At 40.2% G+C, this 22420-nt stretch overlaps 1 protein-coding gene across 5 annotated transcripts in view; it reads right to left on the bottom strand.

Annotated features, from left to right (window-relative positions):
• odr4 (odr-4 GPCR localization factor homolog) overlaps positions 1 to 22420 on the bottom strand; it is an 88500-nt gene that overhangs the window by 11707 nt on the left and 54373 nt on the right. For all 5 annotated transcript variants that reach the window (XM_059984454.1, XM_059984455.1, XM_059984456.1 and 2 more), the window contains 2 exons: positions 11690 to 11878; positions 3320 to 3346 (listed from right to left, as the gene is read on the bottom strand). In XM_059984454.1, the coding sequence (XP_059840437.1) occupies positions 3320 to 3346; positions 11690 to 11878 (216 nt within the window). The remainder of the gene's footprint in view (positions 1 to 3319; positions 3347 to 11689; positions 11879 to 22420) is intronic.

The raw sequence follows: 22420 nt of genomic DNA, 5'->3' as shown, positions 1-22420 counted from the left end.
ACAAATCTGGTAAAACATTACTTCCAGGATCTGCAAGCTTGTCTCACATCAGATTTCACCACAGCTTGGCAACCACTGGAAGTAGGCATCATGGCGGGGTGCACCATCTCCCCATTCGCCTTCACTATGTCAATGGAGCTCATCATCAGAGCCTCAAAATGGGTTGCAGGAGGAAAATGACTACAGTTTGGTCAAAGGTTACCACCGATATGAGCCTGCATGGACGAAATAACAATACTAACGACAACTGTCCACTGCACCAAGAGACTTCTGCAAAAGCTTCATCAAAATATCACATGGGTGAGGATGAAGATCAAGCCCAGCAAGTGCAGAAGCATCTCCATTGTCAAAGGTCAAGTCACAGATCAAAGATTTCATATTGATGGAACACCTGTCCCAACTGTTTCAGAAATGCCAGTGAAGAGCTTGGGTCAATGGTATGATGCTAAACTCAAGGACACCGAGCAGTTTAAACAGCTCAAAAAGGATACCATCACATACATAGCTCACATCAACAAGACCTGGCTGCCAGGAAAACTCAAGCTATGGTGCTTCCAGTTCGGCATACTCCCAAGACTCATGTGGCCTTTAACAGTGTATGAAATCCCTATCAACAAGGTGGAAAAGCTCGAAAAAGTGATCAGCACACATGTAAAACAATGGCCTGGACGTCCACGATGTTTAAGTCCTGTTGGACTGTACAGGAACGGCAAACTGAAATCACCAATAACAAGTCTTGTGGAAGAACTCAAATGCACCAAAGCAAGGTTGGTCATTACCCTCAGTGAATCTGAAGATACTGTTATTCGAACAGCGCCCCCCCCCCCCCCCCCGTGTGGCAACAGGGAGGAAGTGGACCCCATCTGAAGCTGTTCAGAGTGCTAGGTCTGCTCTTCACTTCAGGGATGTGGTTGGCCAAGTCCAACATGGGAGAGCCGGTCTCGGGCTCGTGCCAAAGGCTCCTCAATGGCACAAGGCAACATCAGTGAAGTAGAGATTGTTCGTGGTGGAAGAGGTGAGGAGACAGGAGGAGGCAGAGCTACATGCCAGAGCTGTTTCAATGGCCAAGCAAGGCCAATGGCTTAACTGGGAGAGCCTGGAAAAGAGGAAACTCAGCTGGAGGGATCTCGGCTAAGTTTTGTCATCAGAGCCACTTATGACCTCCTACCAACACCTCAAAACCTGAACCAGTGATGGCGAGAAGACCCCATTTGCTCTCTTTGTCAAGCACCTCAATCACTAAGGTACATTTTAACAGGATGCACCATGAACCTCAGCCAGGGATGGTATAACCAATTTCTCAGCAGCTGGCATCAATCTTGGAACAGAGGCAACCCACTGTAAATGCTCTCCCACAAACATCGGCAGGAAATATCCACATTACACAATTTGTACCAGCAGGCCAACCTCCAGAGCAGCAAGTAAAATCAAAGGATATAAGCATTCTACAGGTTGCTCGGGATTGGAAAATGGACGTAGACTTGAGAAAAAGCTTGTGTTTCCCCCAGACATTGCGGCTACTACACTCTGGCCAGACATAGTCCTGTGATCCACAACAGCCAAGATGGCATATGTTGTGGAATTGACAGTATCATGGGAAGATGGTGTTGAAGAAACTTATGAGAGGAAAAAGATCAAGTACTCTGAACTGGCAACTGAAGCTGCTCAGAACGGCTGAAAGACCAAGATTTTCCCTGTAGAAGTGGGAAGCAGGGGATTCTTTGCTACATCTATGACCAGTCTATTGAAGAAAATGGGTGAGGGGTGTCTTCCTCCAACAAGCAATCAAATCTTTGTCAAATGCAGCAGAAGAAAGCAGCAATTGGATTTGGATTAAAAGGAAAGACAACAACTGGGCTGCAAGATGAAGACAGGAGGGTACGGAACTGAGGGGGGTGTATCTGGGATGCCAGGTAGCGCCGTTGAGCCCTCTGGAGATGTTGTGGGCTTATCAACACAACGTCAAAGAAGGAGGGTGTCCACCTGATGACTCCAATGATGTAGCTACCCTCCTTGTCACCACTCCAGCCTACTGCCAACATCGAGAGTGCCGACCTTATCATAGGGATTGAAACATCAAGTCCTATTAGCTCTACAATTTAAAACTTATTTACAAGGATTGCTAGAAAATGGCTTGCAGGATAAAGTTGCAACAGCAGATGCAAAGGAGCCTGTTTTGCCTCAAAGAACTGATGAGCTTGAAGAGTGTTGCTACATGTAGGGACAGTAAGTGTACAGATTGGGGCACCTAGGGTATCACAGTGATGAAGAAATGCAAATAATAAACTACCCTTTCAGCCTCTACCTCTACCCCTTATTCCAACACACAGGCCTATTGCACATCTTTATGATTCCACCGACCTACTACCACTACCGTGCTTGCCTTTGAATGTATCATTGTGATTGTAAGTGAAAGGTAGTATAAAGTTTCACTTTCTCAATTGACCTGATTTTTTACAGAGGATAAAATGAAGTCATAAGTAATCTGTAAAGTGGAGCAACAAATGTGTTACCTAAAAGGTAAAGTATCAACTAGGGGTTTAATTATTCCAAGACTGAATGGTAACAATAGTCTCTTCTGAGTGGGTAGATGTAGTAAATGTCAAAATACACAGATTAATAGTGGGATTTCAAATATTGGAATATTTTTGTCAAATTAGTGCAACAATATTTAAATACGTTTGAGTTCCCAATGAAGCTGTGTGACCTGTTTTATTTCCTTAAGATTTTGAGACTTTTCTGTCCTCCAGAGTGCCACTCCAGGATCACGTAGCCATAAAGTATAGTATCATTCCCTATCCTTCCCTAAACCTCCAGAAAAATAAAACATGGTACTTTATAAGAAATAAGGCAGGTGTTAAATCTATTAAGATAGTGAAGATCTAGAGCCTTATTTATCAATTTCCTTCTTTTCTCCCATGAAGTGCCAGATTCCCAGTTAATATTAAAATCTGAATCCCAGCATGGGAAAAGTCAAATTGTTCTACATGTGAAGCATACTGGAGAATGACCCTCCAGTGAACTATTGTTTCACATTATGACTTTTTCCAACATAACCCATAAAATCAGAAATACAACATATATCACTGTATGGGAAGATAGTCTTTAGGTTAAATTTTAAGTCGAACATCAACTTGTATGAAAATAACCACACAGCAGGAAAACAAAAGTGCATTTTTCTTCTTGCTATTTTGCCATAACTATAAAAACAAAAATTTCCCTTCAGATTACATTTTTTTCCATTAAATACTGGAATGCAAAGAAACTATAAATGTATGTCTAATTTCTTATATTTAAATTACATTCATTTTAATTTTACCTTGGTCAGGTTCGACCCCCATCTCTTCTACAGATTTTGCATTCAGTATATAGAAAAAAGAAACAAATATTAGACATTTGGAAATCAGAAAAGAAATAAAAGGACAACAATAAACTAAGTTAGTTAAATAATGACATGAGCTTGGGTAATGACAGAACTTTGGCCTGAGAAAGGATGTAAAACAGGATGATCAGCTACAGTCTCTGTTATGTACTCTACCTGATTTTCTTTTCCTAATTTGGAGTGCAACGACTAAAGAATCACTTATCAGCCATTTTATTTTCAGAAGCTAGAAGTTCTGGCGAATGCTTTTGTTTAAGTATTTAAGATATACAAAAATCTCACAGTCCTAGTACACAACAGTTAAAAAATTGTACAATATACAATGAATATGAAGAACAATTAACAGTTCTTGTTACAGCCCTGGCAATTTCCCAATGTCATTTTCTGATGCTCACCAAGTTAAACATCATCTGTATTGTGCTGTGAGCCTTTTATGAACCTAACAGTATCCATAAAGTTGTTATGTAATTTCACCAGAGCTAAAATTCCACCATTTTATCTCGAGACTTTTTAAAAATCAGGGCTAGTATAGGATGCCTCTTACATTAGAAGCAGAGTGCAGTACTCATGTTACAGATTAAATTCCACAACATTCTTTGGACGACTTAGATGCAGAAGTAAAACCACAAAATAAAACAATACTTTCGCTTTTCATCTGCATGGATATTTTGGGATCTGAAGTTGAGTCTGATAATGAATTAAAAAGATCACCTACGTTTTAATTTTGTTGGGAGATCTCATTACACTCACCAATATCCATATAATTATACTGGTCTGAAAATATAGTGGATATGAATGAAACTTATAGAGTCATGGAAAAGTACAGCACAGAAACAGGTGCTTCAGCCCATCTAGTCAGTGCAGAACCATCTGACCTGCCTACTTCCACTGACCTGCATCGGAACCACAGCCCACAATATCTCTGCCATCTATGTACACATTCAAACTTCTCTTAAATGTTGAAATCAAGCTCGCATGCACCACTTATACTGGCAGCTCATTCCACAATCTCACAATGCTATGGAGTGAAGAAGTTTCCTCCTATGTTCCTCTTAAACTTTGCACCTTTCACCCTCAACCCATGACCTCTAGTTGTAGTCCCATCCAACCTCAGTGGAAAAAGCCTGCATTTACCCTATATATACTCTTTATAAAATAATTTGAGTACATTGATCTAACTGTATATGTAATCGACTCATATAACTTACCATCACTCTTTTAGTTTAACAAACCACAGATATCTTTCTCAATTGCACTTCTTACAAAATTCAAAACAAGCAGCAAAAGAAGCAGAAAACAGTCTTTGTGATATTTGGTTTAATGTTCATGTTAACAGTGAATGTGGTTTTCAAAATAGAAAGGTCACTGAACTGAGTCCCAAAAGCATCAACATCAGCAGAGGTGGAATCTGAGACCTGATTATAGACTGAGAATTCAGTAAAAGATCAACAAGGAAAGCAACTGACTTAATATTTCCTTGCACTTGACTGGCCTTATGTAATTTAAATTGTTAACATGTAGCATAATTTAACTGGCTGGTTCAATATGTCAAGACTTTTCAATAGTTTTGTTTTCTTCAGGATTAATATTATGTCATGGACTGAGAAAAGTAACATCAATCTCCCAAAGTCTACTGTGAAAGCTACTTGAATGATGGCTGTTAGGTCAAATTTATATGTTTAAGTTAAAGATATGCAATAGGGCTCTGTTATTTTAGCTCCTCATAACAATCACATAGGAAGGAAACTAATCACTAATTTTCTCTTCACTCAGGGTCTTTGGTTGATTTAATTGAGACAATGATCTTTAATCAACATCAATCTGCTGAATTTGACTTTAAGGATACAAATGAAGTGAACAAGAAGCCAATTGTAACAATGTGCTTTTTCAAAATGTAATATGTGATGCAAGTTTTTGCACTGATAATAATTCAGCATTAGGATGAACTGATAAAATGAGGCTGATTGTGGACTTTCATATTCAGATGTCTGTTGCTCACTTGCTGAGGAGTTGCTTGGTACTTCTTTAATTCTAAAGCTTTTTTTAAACTATCAATGGGAATATTGGAAAATGTTTCATCTTCAAATGTGAGAAATTTGAGTCTCTCATAAATTGTAATTGCAATATATTGAAATGCTCAAGTTTATGTTAAGCTAGAAACAATTAGCATAAAAACACCAGATTCACTACCCCCTGTCTCAAGAAATTCCTCATCTTTGTTATAAATGGCTGTCTGAAGTTGTGCCCTTTGGTCCTAGACCGGGGGTCGGCAACCCGCGGCTCCCGAGCCATTTGTGGCTCTTTCACCTCTGTGCTGCGGCTCCCTGTGGCTTTGGGAAATAATTGGTCAGTATTTAATTAAAATGTATTTTATGTTAGTTTGTTAGCTTTTGAAATGTAATTCTAAATTTGAAGATTATGGTGATCTTGTACAATCTAAGTGTGGCGACACATTTCCTGGCACATCCGAAACGGCTCACAATTAGCCAGCATTCCGGCTAAGGGGGATAGCCTACGGGGGTTTGTGAGTACGCGTCTTTTGCAGCATCTGCGTCCATGGGGGCTGGGTTGAGGGAGGCTTAAAAGCAAGGCTGTTTAGTTCGAATAAAGTTATTCGACTGCAGTTTACTGACTGCGTGAGCACACCGCTACAACGTGTTTTTATCGCTATTAATATACGTCACCACTGCCAATACCTGACACCCGCCAGTGCGCGATTTCTTTAATTTTTCGATCCAAGGTAAGCCAACTATGGAGAATTCTAAAAAAAGAAAAGTGACTGAAGAAAACAGAACGTTTAATGATACGTGGACAGATTCATTTGCTTTCACTGTTGACGAGACTGGTTTACCGGTATGCTTAATATGCAATGAGAAACTAGCAAACAACAAAAAGTCAAATGTCGCAAGGCATTTCCAGAATAAACACGCAGCCTTTGCTCAAAAATATCCGGATGGAGATGAGAGAAAAAAAGCCGTTTCGGAACTGATGCGGAAGGTTGATCTGAGCAAAAATCATTTCCAGAAATGGATGAAGTCTGGAAAATCAACGACATACGCCAGTTATATTGCCGCTCAGGAAATAGGCACGGGAAGCAGTTTACAGATGGTGAATATATAAAAGAATCTTTCATTAAGATTTCAGAACATCTATTCACGGACTTTAAAAACAAGAGTGAAATTGTGCAGAAAATCAGGGATATGCCCCTCTCTGCAAAGACTGTCAAAGACAGAACCATAAAATTGGCAGAAGACATCACAAGACAGCAAATTAAAGACATCAATTCAGCTGTGGCCTACTCGATTGCCTGTGACGAGTCTAAAGACAAAGGTGATATTGAACAAATAGCGTTGTTCTGCCGGTATGTAAACTCTGCCGGGCCACAGGAAGAACTGATTGAGTTGATACCTCTAAAAGACCAAACACGGGGGGAGGACATCTGTGAGGCTGTCTTGAATTGTTTAAGAGCCAAAGGAATAAAGACCACCCATCTGGTGTCAGTAGCTACTGATGGGGCTCCGAATATGACGGGAACGCACAAGGGATTTGTGGCTTTACTGCAGAAGTCGCTGGACAGAAAGCTGCTGACTTTTCACTGCATCTTGCACCAAGAGGCACTGTGCGCTCAAACATTTCCTCCGGAATGCACAGAAGTAATGGATGTTGTCATTCAGATTGTCAATAAAATAATGGCAAAAAGTTTAAATCACCGTCAATTCCGTTTGTTACTGGACGAGCTGGAAAGCGCATATTCTGATCTCCTGCTGCACAACAAAGTCCGGTGGCTGTCCAAAGGGGAGGTGCTGAAACGCTTTGTCGCGTGTCTGGAAGAAGTGAAAACTTTCCTGGGCAGCAAAGGGCTCACCTTTCCTGAGCTGGAACAGCCAGAGTGGCTGGAAAAGCTACACTTCATGGTAGACATGACAGCGCACCTGAACACGCTGAACACAGCTCTTCAGGGGAAAGGACGCACAGCCCTGCACATGTTGGAGGATGTTTTGGCATTCGAGCGCAAGTTGACAGTGCTTGCCAGAGATTTACAGAAAGGCACTTTGTCTCACTTCCCCAATTTGAGAGAGTTCAAACAAGGTCACGACATGATAATTTCGGAGTATTTACATTCTGCAATCATCGCAATGCAAACATCGTTTGGGAAACGCTTCTGTGAGTTCAGAGAGGAAAAAAACACATTATCCTTCCCGGTCACTCCCTTAAGCATCGATCCTTCCCTACTGAATACGACTGCATTGGCAGGTGTGAGTCAACCTGATCTTGAGATGGAACTGGCCGACATAGCCGACAAAGACATATGGGTGTCCAAGTTTAGACGCTTGACAGCAGACCTTGAAGATGTTGCCCGTCAGAAGGCCGTTCTTGCTCAGAATCACAAATGGAGTGATATTGAAAACCTTCCAAAACCGGACAAACTTGTGTTCGAAACATGGAATGCTATGCCCGACATTTATGTAAACATGAAAAAGTATGCGCTTGGAGTCCTGTCGATCTTTGGATCCACATATGTATGTGAGCAGGTGTTCTCCAACATGAACTTTATTAAAAACAAACATCGCGCACGCCTCAGATGACAGCTTGCGATCCTGTGTAAAGATGAAGGTGACGTCATACAGCCCTGATGTGCAGACGCTGTGCGCTGAGGTCCAGGAGCAGAAATCCCATTAACCAAGTATGATAAATATTTTAATTGCCTATTATTTTATGTATATTCATATTTTTTCATTGTTCAGTGAAATAGTCCTTTTATTTTTCAGGCTGACAGCTGGCTGATGTTATTTTTGGTTTGCTGCTGGCGGAAAATTTAAGTTCGGCGTTTTTCATAAATACAAGGAGGACTCAAATAGACATTGAGTATTTTACTTAAAAGTAACTTTCAACCCAACGTCTTTTTTTCGGAGTTCAAAATGTTTTTGTTGCATGCAGAAATGTAATTTCGTTTTCTCTGCAGGAGTTCATCAATTTCATAAATGCAACACATTATAGTTTGTTTATACATAGCATAAAGGCAAAAAAAACGTTGTATGCAGTGTTATTTCATTTTAAATGTCAAACGGGTTTTGCGGCTCCCAGTGTTTTCTTTTCTGTGGGAAACGGGTCCAAGTGGCTCTTTCAGTGGTAAAGGTTGCTGACCCCTGTCTAGACTCTCCCACTGTAGGAAACATCCTCTCCATGCCCATTCTTTCTAGGCCTTTCAATATTTGATAGGTTTCATTAAGATCCCACCCTACTGTCATTTTTGTAAACTCCAGTGAGTAGAGACACAAAGCCATCAAAGCTCTTCATATGTTAACTCCTTCATTCCTAGAATCATTCTCGTGATCCTCCTCAAAAGCATCCTTTCTAATGCCAGCAGATCTTTTCTTAGATAAAGTGCCCAAAATTGCTCACAATACTCCAAGTGCAGTCTGTCCAATGCCTTATAAAGCCTCAGTATCATATCCTTACGTTTATATTCTTGAAATGAATGCTAACATTGCATTTGTGTTCCTTACCACCAACTCAAGTTAACCTTTAGGGAATCCTGCAGGAGACTCCTAAGTCCCTTTACATCTCTAATTTCTGAATTTGCTCCCTGTTTAGAAATAGTCTACGCCCTCATTCCTTCTCCCTATGTCCATCATCATACACTTCACTATACTTATCTCCATCTGACAGTTCCTTGTTCATTTGCCTAATCTGTCAAAGTCTTCCTGCAGATTCCACGCTTCCTCAACACTACAGTTCCTATAAAAAGTATCTGCTCTTCCATCTATTTTTGTATGGTCTGCAAACTTGGCCACAAAGCCATTCATTCTATCATTTAGATCATTGGCATATAACATGGTTTACACTCAACAACTGATAAATTCTTCTAATATCTATGTCACTTACCTTCTGAAATCAAAACATAAGAGTTATAATTCTAAACAATTCATTTCCTATTACCCCAATTATTTTGACTTAAGTGCAAATTGTATCATAAAGGCAGTCATGTTCACAATTTTTTTTTGTAACCAATAAATTACATTTGATGCTTTTATTAACTGGAAAAATCAATATCAACCTAATTCATGTGCGATATGTTCACCCAGAAGATCACAATGCCACTTGCTATGATTAAATGATAGAAACAAGATTGTTCTAGTTACTGTAATACCGTGCAAATAAAATATAGTTCAAAAAGATAAATGAAAGACTTATTAACAAGACCCATCAACACAAGATATGACAGACCAAGAAGTTAAAGAATTTCCAGTAGTTTGAAACCACTCCCTGAATAAATGAGATTATGTCTCACAGAAACTTACAAAGGCAGGAAAACTTAGCCAAAGGACCAACTCAATTCAGTTAAAACAATATACACTCATTGGCCACTTTATTAGGTACACTAGTACACCAGCCTGTTAATACAAATATCTAACCAGCCAATCATGTGGCAGCAATTCAATGCATAAAAGAATGCAGACAAGATCAAGAAGCTCAAAGGCCAAAGATCAGAACTGGAAAGAAATGTGACTTTGACAATGGAATGAATGCTAGTGACAGATATGGTGGCTTAAGCATCTCAGAAACTGCTGATCTTCTGGGGTGTTCACGGACAACAGTCTCCAGAATTTACAGAGAACAGTGTGAAAAAACAAAAAAAAAATTAAAAAAATCCATTGAGCGGTGGGCAGTTCTGTGGGTGTTAATCAGAGAGGTCAGAGAAGAATGGTCAGGCTAGTTCAAGCTGACAGGAAGGCAACAGTAACTCAATTAACCACATATTACAATGGTGGTGTGCAGAAGAGCATCTCTGAATGCAAAATATGTTGAATTTTGAAGTGGATGGGCCATAGCAGCAGAAGACCATACTGGTTCTACTCCTGTACCTAATAAAGTGGTCACTGAATGTATGTAGCTCAGATCTAAAGTATAAGTAACTATCAGTTTGCTAAAAGCTATTGTTATCATCAAATGATCAACTCATGGTTGGACTATCAATCAGAATGCATCAATGATCTATGACCTGTTTGACAGAAATACAAAACCTGTACAGCAATGGATTTTGGATCTCTCAGAAAGAAATCCTGACATATTGTTCCTTTCCAAAATTTACCTCAGTTATTTTGCAAGTTGTTTCTAAATTATCCACCGATTGTTTTTGCCATCTCTGATAACTGCAATAATTTTTTTATGCCTGTCTGCCTTACTTTTTCTGAGCTTATAGATTGCTTTTCTATCCTTTTGCATTTATCTTGAGAGCTAACTTCCTTAACTTCAGTTTCCAAAATAAGCTCCCCATTGGCTGATCATAGTTTACTCTTTCATTACCTCATCCCCCAAAACAGATGTGGTTCTTGAATAGATGCACATTTTAACATTATTATATAATTACTTCAGGAATGCATGTACTTGGGAAATCACCTCTATTTTTCTTTCTTTTTACAATATTTTTATTCAGAAGAAAAATAAAGATTTACAGAGTGCAACACATAGATACAACTCAACATAACTTGTGTACATTCATATATTGTAATAAAATTGATCAAAATGTTATAGCATAACACATAAAGGTATCCCACTCTGTAATCAAAAATTTAAAGATAGGTCATACATCATAAAATAAATTTTTTTATATATTAAAAAAGTCAACCCCCTACTAACTACCAAAGAAAAAAGCTGATGGATAACAATGGATAATTAGAAAAAAAAACATATTCACTTAAGAATAGAAGATAAAAATATACATAAACATCTGTGCACGGTTAAACTTTATAAATTGGAAAAGTAATTTAGGAAAGGTTCCCAAATATCATAAAAAGATTGTTTCGAATTTAAGACTGAGCAGTGGATCTTTTCTAAAATTAAGTACGACATAATATAACAACCTCTATTTTTCTTTGCTGCAGTTTTTGACTGACCTTGTATTTACATTTGATAAGGACAATTTGCTAAAAGATGATATACTTCCAACATTTTAACAATGTCATCATTGGATGCACTCATAAAATGACAAATATGTGGCATTGTGCATAAATATCATCTAATTTACCCAGAGTTGAGTCATTTAATAATTTCCAGTTCCAATCCAAAACATTCTCCTTAATTAGATATTAATTACTAGTATCTCTGAACACTTTTTTGCAAATTCTTCTGCTAATAACAAATTCAATAGTAAATGTGAATAAAATTTGTTTCAGATATTAATCAGTCATTTTATTATTGTTGGTGCAATAATGTAATAATGGTGTAATAATCACTATTATAACTGGAGTCCACAATATGCATACATTACAGGAAAAACATTCACAATATAATTGCATAGCTTACCCAACATGACTTCTTCTGTCCTATCCAGTTGTGCTGGGTGCAGATCATAATCCAACAACTCTTTAAAACGATCTTCCAGGTCCTTACTTCCCTCATTTGAAAAGCCATAATCACAAAAAGCAACACCAGAAGGTAGAACTGAGGCAAACACCCTATGTGGAGCTTTGATGTTCGCAGAATCACCAGCGTCTGTTGAAAAATAAAACATGGAAATAATACTTAGATGTGCAGCATTGCCTCACTTTGGTAAAGATTTAAAACAAAAACTTATGTTTTTGAAGCTAAATTCATAACTTAATTGCTGCTGCCTGGCATTTCAAAATTTGGACAAGCAGAGGAAATCCACAAGCAGCATTGATGGAACTCAGCAGGTCGGACAGCATCTATGGAGGGAGAAGGTCAGTTGTCGTTTCTGTCAAGATCATTTCTATTTTTATGTGGCTCCAAAAGAAGAAGACATTTTATTCTTTCCACCAATATAAACTATCATAATTCAATTGCTTTAATAAATCACTGCTAAATTGCTTCAATTCCATTAGCTCATGCTAATGAAAATCACAAAAACATGTAATTTTATATATAATGAAGGGAGTTGGCACCAAAGAAAGCAAGTGTTCAAGAAAGCGAGTTTGCAGTCTAGCAACAAGAGAATCAGGACAAAACTGCCAGTTCAGTGGAACATACATCCAGGGAGAGGTAAAAGGAATAAGCAACACTAAAGGAATAGAAGAGGCGGAGCAGAGTAATGATGGCACTAAATGGTAACTCCTTTGTTTGCATCTTCGGAAACAGCTCTATTTCCATCTTTAATATCTTTATTTTTCCCTTTCAGGGTTCTTTGTAAGACCATGACCTGGAACTACCTGCTGACTTTGGTTCTTTGTGGGAATGAAACCTGCTCTTGGGGTTTCATAACCGACCATTGCATGTCAAGGGCTCGGCTTAAGAGTCCAGCTCGGATTTGGAAGCCAAGGATCTCAGGGCTCTGGAGACAGGCAGATCAAGGGTTGGTGTCACTGCAGGAAACCTGTGTGTCACTGGGCTATCTGCTGTGTGCCTGCAGACCCAAGATATTTGAGATCTTCTGGCAAAGAGCTCAAAAAAAGCAAAGTAACAGACTTTTAACATCGTAGACTAGCGAGTTGTTTTTAATGTCTCCCTGCTCACTGGGAAAACGGAGGCAGCTCTTTCTCCCTTATTAGGGAGAGAGTGAGCCAGTGGTATGTCATACACTGGGTGAAATGCGAAGTTTTTGGGGTAAATGCAAGTCTGTGTCTTTGCTATTGCTTTGCTCATGCTTGAGTGCTTGGTGGCAGGTGTCGATGCTTTCCTTGTTTTTTGCTGGTGGGGGGGGGAGGGGGATTGTTGCTTGCTGCCATTTACACACAGGACGGAGAGGAGGCGGGAGGTTCATTTTGGGGTTCTAACATTTAATTGTTGTTCCTTCTTTGGGGCATGCCTCTGTTTTTGTGGATGGTTGCGGGGAAAAAAAAGCATTTCAGGATGTATATTGTATACATTTCCCTGACATTAAATTGAACCTTTGAATCTTCAGGAGAATGGAAAATAAAATGAAGTGTGTGACAATGAGTGGAAAATAAAATAAAACCCATAACCTATCTGTTATGATTCAGTGCTATTTTATTTTTGTAACCCCAGCTAGGTTATGGACTTCTGCATTTAATCCAGGCTGATACTACAGTGCCAAACTAAGGAAATACTGATGTGCCATCTTCACATGAAGCACTAAACTAAGAAATAGTAGTGTGGTGGTTAGCATAACATTTTACAGTACCAGCAGCCCAGGTTCATTTCCCACTGCCATCTGTAAAGAGTTTATATGTTCTCCCTGTAACCATCTGAGTTTCCTCTGGATGCTCCAGTTTCTTCCCACACTCCAAAAACATATCATTTAGGAGGTATTTGGTCATTGTGGATTGTCCTGTGATTAGGCTGGGGGAAATCAGGGGTGCTGGGCATTGCAGCTTGAGGGGCCGGAAGAGCCTACTCTGCTTTGTATATCTATAAATCAACCAATAAATAAATACATAAATAACCACTATCCACCACTTCAACTCTCCACAGAATGTTCAGGTGACTGTCCCAGTGACTTCACATTTAAAACATAGAAAAGTCCAGTACAGGTACAGAACCAAGACTGAGCATGATGCCAAATTAACCTAATCCCTTTTGCCTGACTATTCTAGCTATTTCTATTCCGAGTGGATATGCAGGATTTCCACTAGTAGCAGAGTCTAGGATCCAAGGGCACAAGTTCAGAATAGAGACAGCCATTTAAAACCGAGATGAGAAGGACCTTCAGAAGGCCTTTGACTAGGTGCCGTACCTGGCTACTTAGCAAGGTAAGTGCCCATGGTATTGTAGTTAAGATACCAGCATGGTTAAAGTATTGGCTGATTCGCTGGAAGTACAGAGTGCAAATAAAGGAGGCCTTTTCTGGTTGGCCACTGGCGACTCAGTGTTCTACAGGAGTCGGTTCTGGGATTGCTTCTTTTTACGTTATACGTCAATGATTTTGGTGATGGAATTTATGGCTTTATGATCAAGTTTATGGATAATACAAAGATAGGTGGAAGCACAGGTAGCGTTGAGGAAGCGGGAGGGTGCAGAAGGACTTGGACAGATAAGGAGAAGGAGCAAAGAAGTGGCAGGTGCAATAGCGAGATATGTATGGTCATGCACTTTGGGACAAGGAATAAAAGCACAGACTATTTTCTAAATGGGATGAAAATTCAAAAATCCAAGGTGCAAATGGACTTGGGAGTCCTCATGCAGGATTCCCTAAAGGTTAACTTGTAGGTCGAGATGGTGGTGACGAAGTCAAATGCAATGTTCACATTCGTTTGAAGAGGTCTAGAATATAAAACGAAGGATGCAATGCTAAGGCTTTATAAGGTACTGGCGAAGCTTCACTTGGAGCAGTTTTGGGCCCCTTATCTAAGAAAGGATGTGCTGATATTGTACAGAGTTCAAAGGAAGTTTGTGAAAATGATTCCGGGAATGAAGGGTGGGAGTTCAAGACCAGACAGTACAACCTCAGAACAGAGGGGCATTTGTTCAGAACAAAAAGAAGGAATTTCCTTAACCAGATGGTGAATCTGTGGAATTTGCCACTGGTGGCTGTGGAGGCCTGGTCATTGGGTTGATAGGTTCTTGATTAGTTGGGACATGAAAGGTTATGAGAAGGAGGCAGGAGAATGAGGCTGAAAGGGAAATATATCAGCCATGGTCATATGGCAGAGCAGACTCAATGAACTGAATGGCCTAATTCTGCTCTTATGTCTTATGGTTTTATGGAGTTTTTCAAATCTGCTGAATTTGTTTTCATGGAGGGCTATGGAAACCAAGTCATTGGATGTACTGTGGATTCTGGTTAATTGAGATACACTGGGACCAGTATAGTTTGGCTCAATTAGGCAGCTGCCCCAAAAAAAAGGTAAACTACTGTTTAACTGAGTAACATACTATGTATTTATATGAAGTACAAATTAGTACACTACCAATACCTCTACAGACTACAAAACTGTGTATTAGTATTTAATAGTTATTGATGGAGGTATGTAACCACCGTGTTCTTTTGATTGACTGTTAATAAATAAAATCAGCGGAGGCACCAAGTGCAAATAATGAACGACCTTCTTACAAGGTTTTAGTCAATTGCATCCTCCAAATCTTCATATTCATTGTAACATTTAAGATGATTCTTGATACCTTCATAATTCCTAACTTGTTGAAGTAGTGAATCTTTTCCCTTTCACGCCAGGCTGTTTCTGGCATCTCCAAGATTGAAAATTGAAACTGCAGGTGAGTGAAACAGTTCTGAATCATCTCCTTGCTTATTTCTCACCAACGATCAATGACAAAAATCATTGCTTTTTTAACACGAACATGTGCAACTCACACTATTTAAAAACTGATTGCTCAAAGTGCAGGGTAATGTGTAATGACCATGCAAATGCACATGACTGTTGCTAGTCAGAAACTGTTCAGCAAAAGTCTCCTGCCCCAATTAAGCACATTAGCATCTCAAATACAGTCAGCCCTCCTTATCCACAGATTCTGCATGCACGAATTCAACCAACCGCGAATCGCAAAAACCCATAAGTGCTCTTCCAGCACTTGCTGTTCGAGCATGTAGACTTTTTTTCTTGTCATTATTACCTAAACAATGCAGTATAACCACCATTTTACATTGCATTTACATTGTATTAGGCATTATACATAATCTAGAGATGATTTAAAGTATACGGGAGGATGTGCATGGGTTATCTTGGATCAGGATCCAAAAAAATTGTAAGTTTTCTTACTAAGTAAGTCAGAACAGGTACATCCGGTATTATTTAGCGTCAGTTAGCCAAACGTTTGTCTTAGTATATATTTTAATTTTCTATGCATATAAAACACTTAAGAACGTATGTTTCAGCGTCGGGCTCGGGAACTGAAGTTCTCGGGACTCGGGACAGATCACTCCCGATTGCGCTTTCCACCGTGCCAGGTTGATGCGGAGGATCAAAAACTCAAAACCCCAAAACCTAATAATTAAACCACTGCGTTGCTTAGTAATAATTGTAGCTTTCATCGGGGCAGAGCCTTTCTCACTTTATCCTTTAAAATTGTTCCGATCGTTGACTGACCTAGCCTAACGCTCTTCCAATGACCGATGGTGGTTTACCTCTTTCCGATCACTTTATTATTTCCACTATATTTTCAATCGTGACCGTGATTATTTTCGTGAACAGAAACACTGCGCATTCAGAACTCTGGCGCCAGGTCCTAATGTCCACTGCTCTGAGACAGGTAAATAAGGTCTGGGGTTCCTCTGGGTCCTAAGGTCCACCTGATCGATACAGGTCGAATAAGGGACTTGAATTTTGGTATCCGCGAGGGGTCCCAGAACCAATCCCCCGCGGATAAGGAGGGCCGACTGTACATGGAATTCTAGCTATGTTCTCATTTTAGTTTTTGTTCTTTATGAGGCTACATCCGCACTAGACCGGATAATTTTGAAAATGCCAGTTTCGCGTAAAAATGATAGGCATCCATCCACACTATGTATTTAAAAAAATATCTACCGAAGAAAACCGAAGAGGAAGCGGTTTACTATTTCCATTTCCACTGTGGTGTTGTTCTATTTCCATTGGTCAAAAACTAGAGTTCATACAACAACAGCGAAAGAAAGTTTTCAAGAAAGTCAGCAAGAATACACAGAAAACCTCCGCATGAAGCCGTCCGCCATTGTTGTTTTGGTGTTGGAGGTTGCATTCATGAAAACAATGACACTCCACGCTGCTGCCACCTTCTGTTCCGGCACGTCATAACAGAGTTTTTAGATTTCTCCAATTACCCCCATCCACACTGATCTGCCCAAGTGGCGTTTTCAAAATTACACACTTTGGAGAGCGTTTCTGAAAATCTCCGGTTTTGGGGGGCGAAAATGCCGCTTTAGTGTGGATGGAGGGTAAAAACGAAGAGAAAATGCTTCGGTTACAGATTTATCCAGTGTAGTGTGGATGTAGCCTCAGTTGTCCCAAATAATCAGCTGCCCTTTTAGCTGCTGGCCCAATTAACTGGAATCCACTACATTTAAAAAAGAGGCTCTTGATTGGTCAGAGGATTAAGATTTATGGGGAGAAGGTGAGTAAATGAGGTTGAGGAAAAAGAAATCACCCTTCACTGAATTGCAAAACAGACTTGATAGGCTGAATAGCCTAATTCTGCTTTTACATAAAATACTGAACATTGCAGCACAGAAGAGGGCTCTCCAGCCCACGATGCAGTGTCAAACTAATTAAGTAATTAAATGTCTAACTAAATTACTCCCTTCTACCTACGTAATATCCAAATCCCTATGTGCATTACAGCTGCATATCTCAGAGCTGCTTAAGCGCTTCTATTGCATTTCAACCTAACTAGAATAGCCAGCTAGTATCTTTTTCCCAGGATTGAGATGTGTCATATCAGAGGACATGTATTTAAGGTGATAGGGGTAAGCTCAAAAGACAGAAAATGATGGGTGTTAGGAATGCACTGCCCAGGAGTGGATGTACAGCCAAATACTGTATTGAGCAACGTAACTGTTGTGCATCATGCAACCCAAACACACAGAAAGTGATGATACACAATTTTAAATGCAGCTGTTGGTATTTAAGTGCACCATTATTTAATCATTGATCTTCACCCTACCACAGAACCTTCCTCTTCTTCCCTCTCCTCTTTCTCAAAATTTGTTAACTTTCATTGTTTCTACCTCTGATGGAAGGCCATCAACTCAAAATGCTGCCCATTTTGCTCACAATGGATGTTGTTTGATCTGCATTTCAGTTTTAATTTTATATTTTCAACATTTACAATATTTTTCTTAAGTACAGGTACCTCTTATTAGTTAAATACACAACCTTTCACTACTGTGACAGTTCCATATGAATGCGTTGACAAACTTATACAGCTTGACTTAGAAATTAGTGTAAGTGGTGTAGCTTAATTCAATGTAATGCAATTGAACACACATTTTTCTGCCATGAAACTACTTCCTGATCATTTCTTACCAGTTTGGATCTTCTGGCATAGGTTGTGCATCTACATCATACCTAATTTCTGGATTGCTACCTGTGCCACTTGCCAGTGAGGGTAGGAACAGGATGATTTGGCAGATAAAAGCATGGCTAAGAAGCTATGCAGGGGGCAGGGCTTTAGGTTCTTGGATCATTAGAATCTCTTTTGGGGCAGGCATGATCTGTACAAAAGCAACGGGATGCACCTGAACCCGAGGGGAACCAATATCCTCGTGGGCAGGTTTGTTACAGCTGTTTGGGAGGGTTTAACCTAATTTGACAGGGGTATAAGAACTGGAATGAAGCGACTCAGGATAGGACAGATAGTAAAAAAAAAAAGCTAAGATAGTGTGCAGTCAGACTGTTAGGAAGGGAAGGCAGATGATAGGAGAACATTGCAGCCAGCAGGGTATTAGTGCATTAGGGATCCAGAATCAAAAAGGGTAGCAAATACCCTTTTTAACCATAGTGTTATATCTCAATGCATGGAGTACAAGAAATAAGGTGGATGATCTTGCTACACTTTACAGATTATCGGTATAATGTTGTGGCCATCACTGAGTTGTGGCTGAAGGGTGGTTGTAGTTGGGAACTGAATGTCCAGGGTTACACATTGTATTGGAGAGATAGGACGGTAGGCAGAGTGTGGCGGTGTGACTCTGCTTGGAAATAAAAAGGCATGTCAAAAGGACAATTATGACAGCCATGGGAGATTTTAACATGCAGGTAAATTGGGAAAATCAGGTTGGTGGGAATGGATCTCAAGAAAGTGATTTTATTGAATGTCTGTAAGATGGCTTTTAAGAGCAGCTTGTTGCTGAGCCTAGTACGGGATCAGATAACCTGGATTGGGTATTATGTAATGAACTGAAGGCGATTAGGGAGTTTAAGGTAAAGAAATCCTTAGGAGACAGTGATCACCACTTGATTGAGTTCAACTTGAAATTTGGTTGGGAGAAAAGTAAAGTCTGACGGAGCAGTGGTGCAGTGGAGTAAAGGAGATGACAGCGGTATGAGAGAGGAGCTGGCCAAAGTAAATTAGAAGGAGATGCCGGCAAGATGACAGAAGATCAATGGCTTGAGTTTCTGAGGAAAAATAAGGAAGGTGCAGGATAGATGTATTCCAAAAACAAAGAAATACTTAAATGGTAAAATAATACAATTGTGGCCAATAAGGCAAGTCTAAGCTAATGTAAAAGCAAAAGAGAGGGCATGCAACAAAGCATAAATTAGTGAGAAGATAGAGAATTGGGAAGCTTTAAAAAACTACAGAAAGCAACTAAAGAATCATTAGGAATGAAAAAGTTGAAATATGAAAGCAAGCTTGCAAAAATACCAATGTGGATAGAAAAATACCTGATAGAGGTGTACAAGATAACGAGAGGCATTGATCGTGTGGATAGCTAGAGGCTTTTCCCCAAGGCTGAAATGGCTAGCATGAAAGGGCATAGTTTTAAGGTGCTTGGAAGTAGGTACAGAGGAGACGTCAGGGGTAAGTTTTTTTTATGCAGAGTGGTGAGTACGTGGAATAAGCTGCCGGCGGCGGTGGTGGAGGCAGAAACGATAGGGTCTTTTAAGAGATTCCTGGATGGCTACATGCAGCTTAGAAAAATAGAGGGCTATGGGTAAAGCCTAGGTAGTTCTAAGGTAGGGACATGTTTGGTGCAGCTTTGTGGGCTGAAGGGCCTGTATTGTGCTGTATGTTTTCTATGTTTCTAAAACGCTTTTTCAAGTATATAAAAATAAAAGAGATGTGAGTGGATTTAGGACCACTAGAAAATTAAGTTGGAGAAATAATAACAGGGAACAAGGAGATGGCAGATGAACCAGACACCCTGATCAACAGTTCTGTGCGAGCAGCATTTGCCTGACAGCAAAGAGCTTACGTTGTTACTAATCAACAGGAGCTCAAAAAATATAGTTACAATCTGCGCAAAGTTATCGAGGCAGCGAAACAATACAGGGACGAGATCCAGACACAACTTTCCACCAACACACACAGCTTATGGAAAGTTCTGTACACCATCACAGACTTCAAAGGTAAATGCAGTCAAGTTTCCAACATTGCTGCCTCTCTCCCAGATGAGCTAAATCATTTTTTACGCTTGATTCAGTGTTGCCAACACTGAGCCCCTGGGGAGACCTGCAGATGATGCAACCTGCAGCTTGGTCATCTCTGAGGCCAAAGTACGCAGACGTTTCCAGTGAGTGGACAGTCGCAAGGCTGTGGGACCAGACAGCATCCCACAGCGAGTACTCAGGATGTGTGTGGCACAACTGGCAGGTGTGTTTACAGACAGTTTTAATCTCTCCCTCTCTCAGTGTAGAGTGCCCTCCTGCTTCAAAACATGCATCATTGTTCCTGTATCTAAAAAGACAAAGGTAACATGTCTGAACGACTGGCATCCTGTCACGCTCGACTCAATAATAAGCAAATGCTTTGAGAGGCTTGTCAAGAACTACATCTGCAGCATGCTACCACCCACACTGGACCCCCTACAATTCACCTACCGACACAACCGATCAACAGATGACGCAATAGCCACAGCTCAACACACCTTTTTTACACATCTGGAGAGGAAGGATGCTTATGTGAGAATGCTGTTTTTGGGACTACAGTTCAACATTCAACACCATAATACCCTCCAGGCTCGATAACGAGCTCAAAGACCTCGGCTTTCCCCTGCCTTGTGTATTTGGATCCTGGATTTGCTGTTAGGTGGTAAGAGTGGGCTCCCTCACCTCTGCCCCTCTGGCCCCCAACACAGGTGCCTCTCAGAGCTGTGTACTAAGCCCTCTCTTTTGCTCTCTGTATACCCATGATTGTGTCGCTACCCAGAGCTCCAATCTGCTAATTAAATTTGCAGACAACACTACACTGATTGGCCTAATCTTAAATATTAATGAGGCAGCCTGCAGAGAAGAAGTCATCACCTTGACACAGTGATGTCAAAATAATAACCTCTACCGCAATATCGCAAAAACAAAGGAGCTGGTTGTGGACTACAGGAGGAGTCCACAATAGGCTAGCCCCTATCGATATCAATGGATCTAGGGTTGACAGGGTGAACAGCTTTAAGTCCCTCGGCATAAACATCACCGAGAATCTCACGTGGTCTGTACATACCGGCTGTGTGGTGAAAAAGACACAACAGCGCCTTTTCACCTCAGACAGTTAAGGATGTTTGGTGTGGGTCCCCAAATCCTAAGAACTTTCTAAAGGGGCACAATTGAGAGCGTCCTGACTGCTACGTCAATGCCTGGTATGGGAACTGTATTTCCCTCAATCGCAGGACTTTGCAGAGAGTGGTGCGTGCAGCCCACTATCCAGGACATTTACAAAGATAGGTGTGTATAAGGGGCCAGAAGGATCATTGGGGACCCGAGTCACCCCAACCATAGACTGTTCCAGCTGCTAGCATCTGGGAAATAGTGCCACAGCATAAAAGCCAGGACCAACAGACTCTGGAACAGCTTCTTCCACCGGACCATCAGACTGTTTAACTCATGCTGACACAACTGTATTTCTATGTTATATTGACTATCCTGTTGTACATACTATCTCTTATAAATTACTATAAATTGTACAGTTAGATGGCAACATAATGTAAAGATTTTTACTCCTCATATATATGAAGGGTGTAATAAAGTCAATTCAATTAATGAGTATTTTTTTATCAATCTTCACTGTGGAAGACACTAGCAGTGTGCCAGATGTAGTGTGTGAAGGAAGAAAAGTGGGCGCAGTTACTATTACAAAGGAGAAAGCGCTCAAAAAGCTGAAAGACTGAAAGGTGCAGTCACCCAGACCAGATGAACTGCACCCTAGGGTTTTGAAAGAGGTAGCAGTAGAGACTGTGGAGGCATTAGCAATGATCTTTCAGGAATCATTAGACTCTGGCATGGTTCTAGAGAACTGGAAATTACAGACCAGTTAGCCTGACCTCAGAGGTTGGGAAGATGCTGGAGTCAACTGTTAAGATTGAGGTTACGGAGTACTTGATGACACAGGACATGACAGGACGAAAGCAACATGGTTTCCTTAAGAAAAAAATCTTGTCTGATGAACCTGTTAGAATTCTTTGAGGAGATTACAAATAGAATAGATAAAGGGAATGATGTTGCATATTTAGATTTTCAGAACGCCTTTGACAAGATG

The sequence above is a fragment of the Hypanus sabinus genome, chromosome 11 (assembly GCF_030144855.1).
Source record: "Hypanus sabinus isolate sHypSab1 chromosome 11, sHypSab1.hap1, whole genome shotgun sequence".
Classification (NCBI taxonomy): domain Eukaryota; kingdom Metazoa; phylum Chordata; class Chondrichthyes; order Myliobatiformes; family Dasyatidae; genus Hypanus; species Hypanus sabinus.
Note: the sequence above shows the minus strand (reverse complement) of the source record. Positions and strands in the feature narration are given on the sequence as shown.